Source organism: Manacus vitellinus, unplaced genomic scaffold (assembly GCF_001715985.3).
Source record: "Manacus vitellinus isolate BGI_N305 unplaced genomic scaffold, ASM171598v3 scaffold_6_pilon, whole genome shotgun sequence".
NCBI classification, from domain to species: domain Eukaryota; kingdom Metazoa; phylum Chordata; class Aves; order Passeriformes; family Pipridae; genus Manacus; species Manacus vitellinus.
The window spans coordinates 39,322,500-39,336,498 of NW_021940750.1; the positions used below are offsets into that span (position 1 = coordinate 39,322,500).

The 13,999-nt window shown below is 49.1% G+C and overlaps 1 protein-coding gene across 1 annotated transcript; it reads left to right on the forward strand.

The window, feature by feature from the left end:
• Positions 1–2,785: 2,785 nt before the first annotated feature.
• CCDC198 (coiled-coil domain containing 198) lies at positions 2,786–13,454 on the forward strand. Its single transcript, XM_008927040.2, has 6 exons — positions 2,786–3,071; positions 6,351–6,427; positions 9,299–9,385; positions 10,408–10,506; positions 10,901–11,066; positions 12,917–13,454. Exons 1-6 carry the CDS (start codon positions 2,855–2,857, stop codon positions 13,159–13,161), a joined length of 891 nt encoding a protein of 296 aa, XP_008925288.2. The 5' UTR covers positions 2,786–2,854; the 3' UTR covers positions 13,162–13,454.
• Positions 13,455–13,999: the final 545 nt, after the last annotated feature.

The window sequence follows — 13,999 nt, forward strand, 5'->3', positions numbered from 1 at the left end:
CTCCCCAAACCTTCTCTTCCCTCCCCTTCCAAAACCTTCCCTTCCCTTTCCAATCCTTCCCTTTCCAATCCTTCCCTTTCCAATCCTTCCCTTTCCAATCCTTCCCTTTCCAATCCTTCCCTTTCCAATCCTTCCCTTCCCTCCCCTTCCCTTACCGCCCCAAACCTTCCTAAACCTCCCCTCCCCTCCCTTCTACTCCGCAAACCTTCTCTTCCCTCCCCTTCCCTTTCCAATCCCTTTCCCTTTCCAATCCTCCCCTCCCCAAACCTTCCCAAACCTTCCTTCCCTCCCCTCCCCTCCCCTTCCCTTCTCCTGCCTACACTTCATCCCTCCCTTTCCCCTTACATTAATAAACATTCGCTTTCTCCCCCTGACCTGCATCTTTGTGGAACTCAATCGCCACAAACCTCAGCCCTGCAGCTCACGGGCCCTCCTGCCTTGCTTTTGCCCCTTGTGCCGTGGGCACACACACACAGGGACAAGGGCACTTCAGGCTGCAAAAGGCTCTATCCTGAAGGGCCACTTCCACAACATTAAGTGCACTTAAAGATCTTGCTGGACACTGTTAAGGGATTGAAAATTATAAATTCTGAATTTGGTTTATTGTCATTGTATGGTTTTGTATAGGTTATACCTTTTTATGTGATTCTCGTGTTCTGATTGGTTGATGCATATTTATGTTTTTTCCTTATATGGTCACAATTTGCATGCTCCGCCTGAACCCCACCTTCTGTTCCAGTGCCTTCCCTACCCATGTTATTTAAGGCTGGAGCCCTTTTGTCCAGTGCTCTTTTATTCCTCCCTTTAAGCCATTCAGTTTTTATAATAAAGTCACCTTACGAGTTGCACCCCAAAAAGCTGTGGAGGTGTTTATTCAAGCATCGACCTCTGCAGGACACACTGAAGGCCACTAGTCTAAACGTGGAAAACACACTTGGAGCAATAGGAGCTAGAGCTGGAGTGCCTGTTCTGTAAGGACCAGAAGGAATTCAGCCTTGCCAGGCTTTCTTAGGCGTGTGCTGGTGTTCCCCAAGGAAACTGTAGATTGGAGTAAGCCCTTTGGAGGCAAGGGGCTTGCTTCTTGAAAAAAGTGCTTCCCAAAAAGTTCCCAGTGAGGTAGCTACAAATGTCTCCCTCTAGCTCTCTGTGGTCCTTTCACACCTTGTGTCCCGTGGCACCCGGGAGAGGGGCAGGGGAAGGCTGTGAACAGCCGGCTTGGGTTCTGCCTGTACCTGCAGAGACCAACCAAGCAGCTGCCAGCAGGGTCTGTTACCCACCTTTCAGCAGAGGTGTGAGCAGGAGCATCTCTCTGCAGCCGAGAGCCCCAAAGCTCTTGCAGAGAGCTGGGAATTAATTAAAAGGCCTTTATCCACACCTTGTGCCCTGTGTGACCTGACGTAAAGCAAAATCACGAGTCATGACGGTGCTTTGTGAGTGAAAACATGAACTGGCTGGATTGTTCCAGGGATGAATAGTTCCTTCTGGGAGGTGCTACCCCTGGCCAGTGTCATTTTGCAGCTCAAAACATCCCCGTTTCCATCGAGGGAGAGTTGAGGGATTCACCCATGGGTTTATTGGCCACAAGTGCCAGACACTTGGCTCTGCCTTGACCCTTACTTCCCCATGTAACCCTTCTCCTGGAACTTCTGTCCCACTGGAAAAGCCAAAATAGGCTCCAATCACTGCAAACCTCCACAGGATTACTCCAGGAATCCCTGTGGGATAAGCCCCCACTAAGTGAACCCTGTTTCTGGTGACATTTTGAGCTCTGCCTCACACTTTTGGTGTTTTCTGGTTCCCAGGTGTTTCACATCTGAGCTCACAGGTGCCCTGACCTCCTCCCACAACCCTACTCCTGCCACAAAACCCACCCTGCACTACCAATCTTCCTGCATTAATGATCCTCTCCACCTATTTCCCAACCACCCCATCTTGGAAATGAGTTGTTCCTACAGCTCTGAGGGGATTCTGCCCTCAGAACCCTCTCATACACCTTGGGAGCAGATGGAGAAGGACAGGTCTTTCCCTTATGCCCCAATCCCACTGCCTTTGGCCCAAATCCTGCAGCAATTCCAGAACATCACTCTCAGTGTAGGAAGAAATTCTTGCCTGTGAGGGTGGTGAGGCCCTGGCACAGGTTGCCCAGAGGAGCTGTGGTTGCCCCATCCCTGGAAGTGTTCAAGGCCGTGTTGGATGGGGCTTGGAGCAACCTGATCTAGTGGAAGGTGTCCCTGCCCATGGCAGGGGTTGGAACTAGATGAACTTTAAGGTCCTTTCCAACCCAAGCCATTCTGGGATTCTATGATTCTATGAACTACAGAATATGATTTACTTTTGCCAGCGTTCCCAGGTGGGTTTGTGCTAAAGATTAGTTTTTTCCAGCAGTACTCCCAGCCAGCAGGAACAGGAGTGGAGGATGCTCCTGGGCTAGCCCCTGTTCCCATGCAGGAAGGCTGCTTCTCCCCTGCAGGGTGGGAGATGCTTTAACCCTTCTGGTGCTCCAAGGATTGAATTTCCTTCCAAGACCTGGAGATTTAGCAAAAGAGCTGCCTGTAGAAATACCTCCAGTCAGACAATGGCCCTGGTTAAAGATCACTTGTAGGTAAAAACAAAGCTTTCCCAGGGCTTACTGTTGGCTCCCTGGAGTGAGTTCCCCTTCTGTGTCAGCAGCAGGCTCCTCTCATCCCTGCAGGGGAATGGCTGGGGACAGGTCAATGTTTAACCCAGCCAGGAAGGATGTGTGGAGCCAGCAGGGAGTTGCCAAGGCTCTGCAATCACTCACAAAGATCCCTCCATGTTCAGGGAGGACGGTGCATGAAGGAGTTTTCCTTCCCTTTCAAAGCCCCCCTGCAAAATGGGCCTGAGCTCTTCCAAGGCACATCCCAAGGTGACCAAGGTGGCACCAATGCGCTCTGCAGAGGACCTGCCTTCTCTCTCTGCCCTGCACCGGCTCCCCAGTGTGCCAGGACAGCCCAGCCTGCACCCATCAGACATGGAAAAGTGGGGAAAACCCATCTTCCACCTGGAACTTCCACCTCTCCGGGAGACCTGGTATGGGAGAGCCTCCTCAGGTAAGGAGGTCGTGGCTGGAATATCGTGAACTAGTGGCATCAGCTGGGACTGTGGGTTTGCCCACTGCAGTGTGGGGTGGGTGTAGGTGTGTGCACAGGCTGTTCTTTATCTGCTTTTGGCCATTTCCAGGACATTTAGCTTTTGGAAAACTCGTTCCCCCTCCTCCCACCTCCCCTCCACTCCATGGCCTGTTTTGGAAAGTGTCTCACTCACCAGATCCCAGGCTCCTTGCTCCCACCACTCATATCCCAAGGAACAGCCCAACTCCCCAGCATGGACCTGGCACTTGTGTCCAAGCAAGCCCTCGTTCAGCTACCCTGTAACTCCCATCATACACCTCCCTGCTCACCTGCTGCTGCTGGACATATCATTAGCATTAACCTAATTAGAACGAGATTCTGGACTGTGTGCTCAGCAGGTAAAATGGCATTACAATAAATGCCAGCCCTGTCCTGTATGGGGCTGATTTGCCAAGCCAGGAGCAGAGGAAGGCAGACAGTGTGGCTGCTGTGTTTTCCTACAAAGAGCACCATGCAGCCTTTAAACTCCCTCTGTACCCAAACCATTCCTGGAGGTAAGGAGGGAGGTTTGCATCCATCTGGAAGTGGGTGTGTAGCTCTCTAGGATGAGCTGGGTGGTGACAAACACTTCCCACAGCTGTTTTAGGTGAGTGTAGCGAGAAACTTCCATGAAAACCAGCGGAGTTTGAGGAAGGGCGATGCAGAGGAAGGAGGATCCACAGCCCTGGCATCCTCCTCCCCGCTTTGCCATTCCCAAAAATCAATTCCTGACACACTTTGAGTGGCCTTAAGAACTGCTGCCTCACAAGGGACTGGATATCTCCTTCAGGATCATTCATCAAGAGGCATCAGGAAACTGTGAAAGCAAATAAATCTCTGGCATGATAGTAATGACATTCCCGGAACTGAGGTCTTGGGGAGAATACAGATCAGATCTGGCTGTACCACAGCAGGTTTCAAGTACTTCCTGATAGCAAGAGCAACTAAAATATTCCTATTCTGGAAAATTATCGTCACTGGGCATTTAACAAGTGCTTGTTAAAAATGTGCATTTTACAAAAATCTCCAACCCTTCCCCCCCACACACCCAACAGATGCCATTTTTCATAACTTTTTGTTTTCTGAAATAAGAACTGTATGCTCAGGAGGACTTGAGCAATGTATTAGCACAAGCTCCTGTCTAAATAACCAAAGACAATTCCAAGAGAATAGATTTTATTTGGTTTGTGAGGGTTCAGCTTGGCTTGTGTTAAATCCAGATTCCCCCAGAGGGCAGAACCTGCTGCTGCTGAAGTGCAAGGTTGAAAAACAGGAGTCACAAGGATGCCTTCAGCTAGGGCTTGGTGCTGTTCCCTGCCCCAGGACTGAGCAGGTTGAGGGACAACAAGCCCTTGGCCTCAAGTTCTGTATCTGTAGAGGCTAAGGACAAGCCTCCTAAAAGACACATGCACGAGTAGGATGGGAGGGAACAATTAAAATAAAAACAAAAGACACCCATAGCCTCATAAGGGAGAAATAACTTCCCCAAAGCTGTAACCTTCACCAGAACAAGCTTCTCCCAAGTCCCAGACCCTTCCCTGTGCCATATCCAATTTCTCAGCACCATGAGCCGCCTCCTTAAAAATTTTCCTTAGATTTCCCCCTTAGAAATTCCCTATGTGCTCATTTGCCCTGCAGACAGAGGCAATGACTCATTAACCCCCTTTTGCCCCATCAGGCTGCTCTTTCAGTGAGTGTTCCACCAACAGCTGAAGTTTGTGTCTAGAGGAGCCTCCTGCACTGGAAATTTTCACTTCAGGCTCCCATTCCTGCCTGTGCAGAGCAGCTGCAGCTTCACCCTGTGGTTAATCATTGTCAGGGCTCTGCAGAGCCCAGAAAACATTTATCTGATGGAGTCACTATATCCTCCCATACCTCATCACCCTCACAGTGAGAAATTCCTGACTGTGAGGGTGGTGAGGCCCTGGCACAGGTTACCCAGAGAAGCTGTGGCTGCCCCATCCCTGGGAGTGTTCAAGGCCAGCTTGGACGGGGCTTGGAGCAACCTGGGCTAGTGGAAGGTGTCCCTGCCCATGGCAGGGGGTTGGAACTCGATGGTCTTTAAGGTCCCTTCCAACCCAAATCATTCCATGATTCTATGATCACCTTCTCTCTCTTCTCCAAAAGCCCAGCTTGGTGATCTTCCATGACATCCATGAGGCTCATAGATGTCCCCCACAAGCTGACCTCCAAAGTATTATTTTTCTTGTTAAATATAACTATTAAATTTGGCATCATCTATAATGTAATTCCTGCACTGCATCCCCAACTCTTCTCCCCTGTGGCCACCTCAGGGCTCCCACCACGTGGAAGCAGGTGCTGCTCAGCAACACCTCTCTCAAATCCGTGTATAAAATGGAATTTAAACACTTCAAAAGAGTTTTTTTGGGGAGAACAGGTGGGATAAACAGATGAACTGTTTTGTAAAAAAAATACTTACTGCACAATCAAGTGTTTATTTGTGCAAGAAAAGAACAAAAGAGGCAGTGGTGTCTACCTGGGAGCACCAGGGCAGAACAGGCCCAAGTCAGGATCACATCCAGGCCTCAGCAAAAGCGTTGCTTTAATAACTAACAGAGGATCACTGGTGTGTAATACGTTATTCTGGGCTGATTTCCAGGGTCTGTGACCATACCACTTGTCTGACCACAGCCCTCTAACTCCTGCATCACTGGCTGCTGTAGCCCAGCTCTGCCATGGTCAGTAAATCATCAGAGGTATTTCTCAGTCCCACCAAAAAATAATAGTAATAAATCTCAGGAGCTGAGCAGCAAGAAAAACAAAAACCAAACTGCTGCCTGTGCCCAATTTTTACAGGGCAAGAAGTGAGGAAGCAGCAGAGCTCAGGGGTTTCTTGGCCAGCTGATGGTCACGAGCCATGGGAGGAGAAGAGAACCCTTGATCACACAGGGGACCCAGGGGCTGGGAGAGGCCACAGGAGACACAAGGATGGTTGTGGTCAGATGCAGGATGCATGAGAGGTTGTAGAGGGAAGTTGGAGAGGTACATGGCAGATATTTGTTCAAAATCACAGGCATAGGTACATCCACTTTATTTCTTCAGCTAATAGAATACTCCATGTGTTACTGGAGTGAGCAGAGAGAGAATTTAGTGGGACATGCCAACCAAAAAGAAGGGCAGAAAGCTATTGCTGGGTACATCTAAGCAGCTGATGACCACCCAAAAATAACTTCATCATCTATTTCTTTAATCTTTAAGGGCCCCTCTCTTTCAACACCATGCCCGAAAAGGAAGGAACCAGCATCATTAAGCAGCACCCGCCTCGAAGACCTCAAGTAAGGCGAGTTTGAGAAGCTCCTCAGGAGCTGCTCTGATTGACCCCTTGATGTGGGCTTTCTGGGGGCATGGGCATCCCTAGATGAGCTTTATGTGCTATGGAGACACCCATCAAGGACACATGAGATCACCTCTGCTGTGATGTCCCACTTTCCTTTGGGGTGTCCCGGTACCTGAAGCCGAGTCCTGGTGCTCCCAGGGGGCAAAAGTGGTCAACACAGAGCCCTTTGCAGAAGGGATCCAAATTGCATTATGTGGGACTGATTTTGGCTCTTCAGCCCAAGTATCCCATAAAGGTCTGGCACCAGCTTAGGGGCCAAGAGTCAGGTAAAGCAGAGAGGCAGGTAAAGCAGACAGACATGCTTTGCAGTAAGGGATGCTGAGAGAGGAATTATTTTAGTTTTCAAGAACTGCTATGACTGCTCTGTCCCTGCACACACTCCCCTCAATTTCCCCATCCTGCACTTCCCAGATTCATTCCTCCCCAAGGCCTGAAACCCATGACTCTACCTTACCTGGCAATCAGGTTTTTCCTCCATGCAAGGGTTACCACTACATAACTAAAGCTCAGAAATATCTTTCTGTCTTTATTTCTATCTTAATTTCTGTCTATCCCTGTACTTGGCACTGGTTAGGCTGCAGCTCAAATCCTGTGTTCGGTCATGGGCAGGGACACCTTCCACCAGACCAGGTTGCTCCAAGCCCCATCCAATCTGGCCTTGAACATTTCCAGGGATGGGGCATTGATGGCTTCTCTGGACAACCTGTACCAGGGCCTCACCACCCTCACAAGCAAGAATTTCTTCTTAAAATCTAATCTGAACCTGCTTGGAGCAACCTGGTCTAGTAGAAGGTGTCCCTGCCCATGGCTGGATGTCAGAACTAGATGGCCTTTAGGGTCCCTTCCAACCTAAACTTTTAAAAACTTCATGATTCTATGAACAGCAAACTTGCTGGAGCAGGGGTGCTTTGCTTGAGCCTTCCTTGCTTTGAATAAAGTCTTTTTAATATAGTAAAGAACAGAAGAGCCACCAGGCAGGGTCAGTGAAACCCCTCCAACTCGAGACCGTGGCTCTGGCTGACACTGGTGGCTTCAGAGAGCAGAGGTGGCACCAGCTGTTGAATAAGTTGTCCCTGGATTTGGTGGGAGGACGTGAGAGCAGCACCTGAAGTGAGCCCAGCTACACCCTGAGAACTGTTGTGTGGAATCACAGCCTCCTTTAGGAATCTCCTACCAGCAGGGAATTTTTAGTCACTGATCTTATCTCTATCATGGCTGTGCTTAAGCCATTATTAAAACACTGTTAATACTCTTTGCAGGACAAAGACACTGTGAGTCCTACCCTGTGCTTGTGCCATTGCTCTTAGGGAGTGTGCACAGCACCAGCAAAAGCCCTTTTTCCTGTGGGAATATCTTCAAAGGCAGCAGAGCAGGATGGTGTGGCCTTCTCAAGGACTTTTAGAGGATTTCAGTCAGAGAGTACTTCCAGAAAAAAAAACCGGTGAGGTTCACAAAAGCTAAAGAAAAGAGTCAATTTTCCAGCCAGGGACACAACTTTATCCAAAATCCTGGAGCTTGGCTTCCCCGCCAGCAGCAGGGACATGGGTTGGATGTAGGAGATTATTTGCCTCCATCCACCCCACGCTGACGGATCCTTGGTGGCATCCAGGAGCCAGGCACAGCCCGGACTGCAGTTTGTGGTGTCACATGCTGCCATCTAGTGCCGTTTGTTAAGCTTCATGTTCAGTTTTGTGGGGTTTTTGGCGCTAAGAGACGTTTGAACTTCGGGCCTGACGTGTTCCCCCTTTATGTGACATTGCTGACTTCTTTTCTCCTGCGTTTTCACGGATTTAGAGGATGCTTCAAAATTACAGTTCAGGCTTTGGCAGCAGTTCGGTGCAGACACTCAGAGACATGTCACCATTTACTGGACACTAATTCATAGTCAAGGAGTTAATGATGTCCCAAATAAACTGTAAGCCGGGTCTTACTGTCAAAGTCTTTGATTATGCTCCCCTTAATTTTTATGGAAGCTATCCTGAGCTCCCATTCTAGAAGGGGACACTAGAAAGAGTGAAATCAGCATCCCTGGAAGTGTTCAAAAGGTGTGTAGTTGTGGCACTTAGGGACATGGTTTAGTGATGGACCTGGCAGCACTGGGTTAATGGCTGGACTTGATGATCTTAGAGGTTCTTTCTTATGCTGATGTTTCTATGAATGCCATGACATAAAAAGACTCAGTACCATCTCATAGTTTGGAATTATTTAAAAAGGCATCTTAGCTCCTCAAGATAAAAATCCATGCTCAGAGCAGCCTGTAGAGCAAGTCTCTGCCCACTTCCACCCCCAACAGGAAAGGCATATTGTACCATGCACAGTTCTGCAAAGAAAGGTCTTACTTAGGCCAACATGAAAAATACTGGTTAGACAGAGGGAACGATGCTCTGGCTCTCATACAACTGGGATCTGCCATTGGGTGACCTGACAGGATACTTTAGATTAAATTATGGCCCCTCTCCATGCTCCAGCTCTGCCATGAACAGTGTGAGCTGTGGTTTGTCTTCACTCTGGTCTTGGATGGAGCCTTCAGTGATGTTGAGGCTCAAAGAGAAACACCCACAGGGATGAAACTAATGTCAGACTGGGCTTTTGCTGCTTTGACTGTGATGTAAGAGACTTCCATGGAGAGTTTTGTCCTCTCCTGAAGGACCAAAGGAGATGTTCACCTCCCTGAGATGCCAAACTCCTTCCTGTATCCCAAGCAGACAGGCCAGAATTGGAGCTGGCAAAATGTCAGGGTAGTTTCATATCAGGTTTCATGATTCTGTGGAATGAGCAATGTTAAATATTATAAATATTGGACTTGTAGAGGCTTGAACCCGCCATCCCTCCGCAAGCAATCGCTCCTGTGAAGCCCTGGAGTCAGCGAGGAGTGGCTGCAAGCCCAAAACCAAAGGTAAGCACGTGAGTTTGTGCCCATGCACAGGCCACTCCTGGCTGCAGGATCATTTCCCTTATAGTTTGGGCACCCCAAAGGGCAGAAGTTGGTGTTTTATACACTGTTTGTGCTCCTGTCTCTGGCTGAGACACCGGTGTGTGGGTGAAAGGATCCAAAATAAGGGGAAAGTTTCTGAATTTCCAGCATGACAGTTCCCTGGATGAGGTGGACCTGCTGAGACAGGATATTAAATATTTTTGAGGCTAAAAGTGTGAGGACCACCTTTTTTAGTGGCTGGGTAACTTGAACACCCTGCAGTCAGTGGGGAGAAGGGAGAGACCTTATTGTTCTCTACAATTCCCTGGAAGGAGAGTGGAGCCAGGTGGGGATTGGGCTCTGCTCCCAGGTAATAAGTGGCAGGATGAGAGGAAACGGCCTCAAATTGTGCCAGGGGAGGTTTATATTAGATCTGGGGGAAAACTCCTTCACTGAAAGAATTGTCAGGCATTAGAACAGGCTGCCCAGGGAAGTGGTGGAGTCACCATCCCTGAAAGTGTTCAAAAAATGTGTGGATATGGCACAGGAGGACATGGTTTAGTGCTGGGTTTGGAAGTGTGGGGTTAATGGCCGGACTCAATTATTTTACAGACCTTTTCCAACCTTAACAATTCCATAAGCCCACGATTTTAAGGCTGCAAGTGCTGTGTACTGTAAACACCCCCTGCAACCCCAAACACCCCAAACCAAAAAGTGGTTCTTCCCTTTGGATCATGAGATAATCTTGGAGAACTGACTCAACGAGGTAACACCTGGGGGGGCAGAAACACTTATGCATTGTTTTAATGAAGTTTTTTCCCTCATGCCCCAGAGCTGTGAGATAAACTGCAAGTGCAGTGGAAATCTGGGATAAATTTCTGCAAGTTGGCTACGCAGGGAGATCGTTTATCCAGGAGCGCCCGAGGGGTTTGTGAGCTGGTGGCTCTTCCTTCCTCTTTCAGAAAGTGCAGGTGTATTTATTTACATCTTTAAACACATGGTAGGTGCTGGAGAAGAGGGGGCAAAGCCTGAATCACCTCCCTGGCAGGAGACAGCACTTACACAAGCTTCAGATGCTGGACTTGACCCGCAAGCGACGAGAGGTAATGCCGAGATGGATTTGGGGAGGGGATGGGGCTGTCTCTCCCAAGGACCAGGAGACCTAAAGCCTCTTGCTGGGAAGGTGAAATGAGGCTTTCCCAGTGTCTTAGGCAGAGGAGAGGTGGAAAGCATCCCCAGGGCCCCTGTGATCAGTAATTACCTCTGATTTTTCCAACGCTTTGCCCTTGTTTGGCCATGACTCCTGGAGAAACCAAAAATCTCTGTCCTGGTCGTGTTGTGTCACGTGCCCAGTTTGGCAAATACCATTTGCTTGGGTTAAACTCCTCGGCTGTGCAGTCATTCCCAGGGCCAACCCCCCAGTGCTGTGCCACCTCAAGATGTTAAAATGTCTTCGCTCCTCTGCTGTCTGTGTTGACGACTCGTTTGCAAACCCAGGCGGAGCTGAAACGAAATCTCCACAGGGAGGCAAAAGCCAGTAAACAAAAAATCAAGGAATTCAGCCCGATGGACATCCTTGACACTCTCCAGAGAAGCAACAGCAAGGAAAGCCGAGGCCTTGTCCCTGCTGAGCACAACCAGCGTTTTCACGAAGATGACCATGGTGAGTAGAACAATTTTCCAAGGAGCTGTAAAACTCACCAGCCTCTTACATGTCATCAAAGAGGTTTCCCTATGGAAGATGCTTCCATTGCTCCATCTCCTGCAGTGACAAGATGCAGGTTCAAAGGGCTGGGGGAGGAAGGCTGGGAGGTGTGTTTTTAAGGCAAAGCATTGGGATGCCTCGGAGAGGTCGCAGGGCTCTGGGCTGTTTCTCTGACAGCATCCAAACAGACCCAAGTGGATGTGGATTAAAAGCCATGGACAAGGCAGAGAGGTATAAACTCAAAGTCCTTAGGGCCAGGCCCCTGCAGGAGCAGGTTCCCACTGTCAGGAGAGTCTTACTTGTCCCATATGTTCCCTGTACAGCAAACTGGGTGTGTGAACAGAGGGTGTCCCTGGGGTCCAACATCCTTAGAGAGTCAGGACATCCATCAGGAAAAAGCATCCCAGGATGCTGGATGGGTGAACATACAAAGAAATAAAATGGGAGACAGTTGGAAAACAACCCTTACACCAGTTTTGGCCCCCTGCCATCTGCCCCCAGCATAGGACACCTCCTGCTCCAGGTTGGGTACAGCTCAGGGCTTTCTGCTCTGGAGAAAGGAATTGTGATACTCCCTTGCAGCAAAGGGGAAACCTGGATGATTTGAGGTCACCAGTTGTTTTCAGGGACCTTGTGAGATTGTTTTTAGGGAGAGCAGTCAGCCTTGTCTCTCCCCCTTGGTGTACCTGAAGGACTGAGGGGAGACCTCACAGCAGCCTGCAGCTTCCTCACAAGGGGAAGCAGAGGGGCAGCACCATCTCTGCTCTCTGTGGCCAGTCACAGGACCCGAGGGAAGGGCTGGAGCTGTGTCAGGGCAGGTTTAGTTTGGATATCAGGAGAGGTTTTTCACCCAGAGGGAAGCTGGGCACCAGAACAGGCTCCTCAGGGCAGTGGTCACAGCCTCAAAGCTGACAGAGCTCAAGGAGCATTTGGGCAACACTCTCAGGCACACAGTGGGATTCTTGGTGTTTTCCTGTGTGAGGCCAGGAGTTGAACTCGATGATCCTCGTGGGCCCCTTCCAACTCAGCATATTCTGTGATTCCCTGATATTTTGGGGTGTCTTCCCTGTCAGAGCACCCTTGGGAACACTGGGAAGCTCAAACTAGGCTCAGCAGGAGAAAGAACTGGAGAATGAGCCTCTTTAGGAGCAGCTGCCAGAGAGCTGCTCCTGGCTTTACCCCTGCATGGTCCACCAACCTGTTGCATCCACATGCACAGTGGAGCCTCTGGGCTCCTGCCATCCTCAGAGGACCAGGGGGTAAATGTTACAGTCACTCAGGTTAGTCACTATTTAGGGTTGTTTTTTTTATGCAGAAACTGCTTCCCACTGTCCCTTAGGAAGGGGAAAGTGAAATGAGTCCCGTCCACCACTTCAGACTGACATCCAGACACGAGTCCTGTTCTGCTTTGCTTGCACATGACAACCCTTGGCACAGGCTGGAAATGTACCACTGAGGGTAAAAGTGCTTAAGTCAGTGAAAAACTTGTCTGGAGGTGAACTTTCACCAGGAGAAAGGGGAACAGGCTTGGCTTCCTATTCCCTTGTGTTTCTTCACCCCAGCTCTCTTCTCCTTGGGGACAAAGCCATGTTGCCTCCCACCAGACTCTATAACCTCACCCAATATAATCCTGAGTGAATTCTACCTCACCCTGCCCAGCCCTGAGCAGGGGGTCTGGTCTTACAGGGGATCTCTCAGGATGTTCTTTCCCTGCCTCCAGCAGCCCAAAGCCATTTCCAGCTAAACTCCAGGTGCCTGAGGACGCAGCTCAGCAAAGATATGATGTTTGATTTTTTTCTCTCCCCAAGGAAACACGTGGGGTGAAGGACTCTCCAGACAACGTGATGGAGCTGAACTGTCTCCAGGCAGAAGAGGGAAGGTCGACCTGTGGTTCTGCAGGGAGCCCCGGACGAGGGATCTGTTCTGGGACACCTCCAGCACGGGGTCTGAGGAGTGGGAAAGGGAAGAGAAGATTCACCGCAAACCTGCGCTTGTGAGGACCAGGACAGAGAGAGTTTCCCTCTTTGATGACTTCTTTGACAGGGATTTCTAGTGGCACAGCTTGGGGTGAGAGGGATGTGGTGAAGAAACAAGTCCCAGCTCTGGTGGGACTGGAATTCCCCCCCCACAGATGGATGGACTGAGGGTGGAGACACAGTGCTGGCTGTAAGTGGCACTTCTGGGAGCACAGGCCAGGGGAAAGGACAGCTGGAAAGGAGGAGATCACTGATGTGGAGCAAATAATGACTGTCTGGGTTGTGTGGCTGCACCAAAATATCTGGGGGAAAATGCCCTGGACAGAGCAGCAATGAACTGGGGGTAGAGAGAGGAGGAGGATGGCAAAAAAAAAAAAAAAAAAAAAAAAAGCAGAACCTGGAAAAAAATCTGGGTTAACCCTAAATATTAAATTCCAACTGAAATTAAATGTTTCACTTGCTTTTGGGTCACTCAGTCTTTCTGTTTAAGTTGGGTTGAACTTTTTCTAAACCACAAAACCCAGTTCAAAAAGCAAGTTAAAACGATTTACTGAGGAAGTCTTTAAAATAAATATTTTGGCATTTCTAAAACTCCTTTTTTGACTTTTTTTTTTCCTCTCCTCTCCTGTACCAGACACAGAAATACTTGTACTTTCTTCAGTATCAACCTTCAGTTTTGTACTATTCTGAAAAATCCAGTTTTGGTTCACTTCTTCTCTGTCAAAGAGGTTCTTGCTGTTTCCATCTCACATGAACAGTATTTTTAATTAATTTATCTGCTTTCCCTTGTAAAATAATTCGTTATCTGAGAGGAAACTTCCCCCAGTTCTCCTGTCTCCTGTCTGGTTGTCCCTGTAGGTCCATCCAATCTCATCCTTTCATTTTTCAAGCCAGGACACCCAGAATAACTAGATC

Coding starts and splice junctions, on each gene's coding strand:
- CCDC198 (XM_008927040.2), top strand. CDS start 2,855: ATGGGCCTGAGCTCTTCCAAGGCACATCCCAAGGTGACCAAGGTGGCA. Junction 10,507..10,900: donor TGACCCGCAAGCGACGAGAG/GTAATGCCGAGA, acceptor TTGCAAACCCAG/GCGGAGCTGAAACGAAATCT. Junction 11,067..12,916: donor TTTTCACGAAGATGACCATG/GTGAGTAGAACA, acceptor TCTCTCCCCAAG/GAAACACGTGGGGTGAAGGA.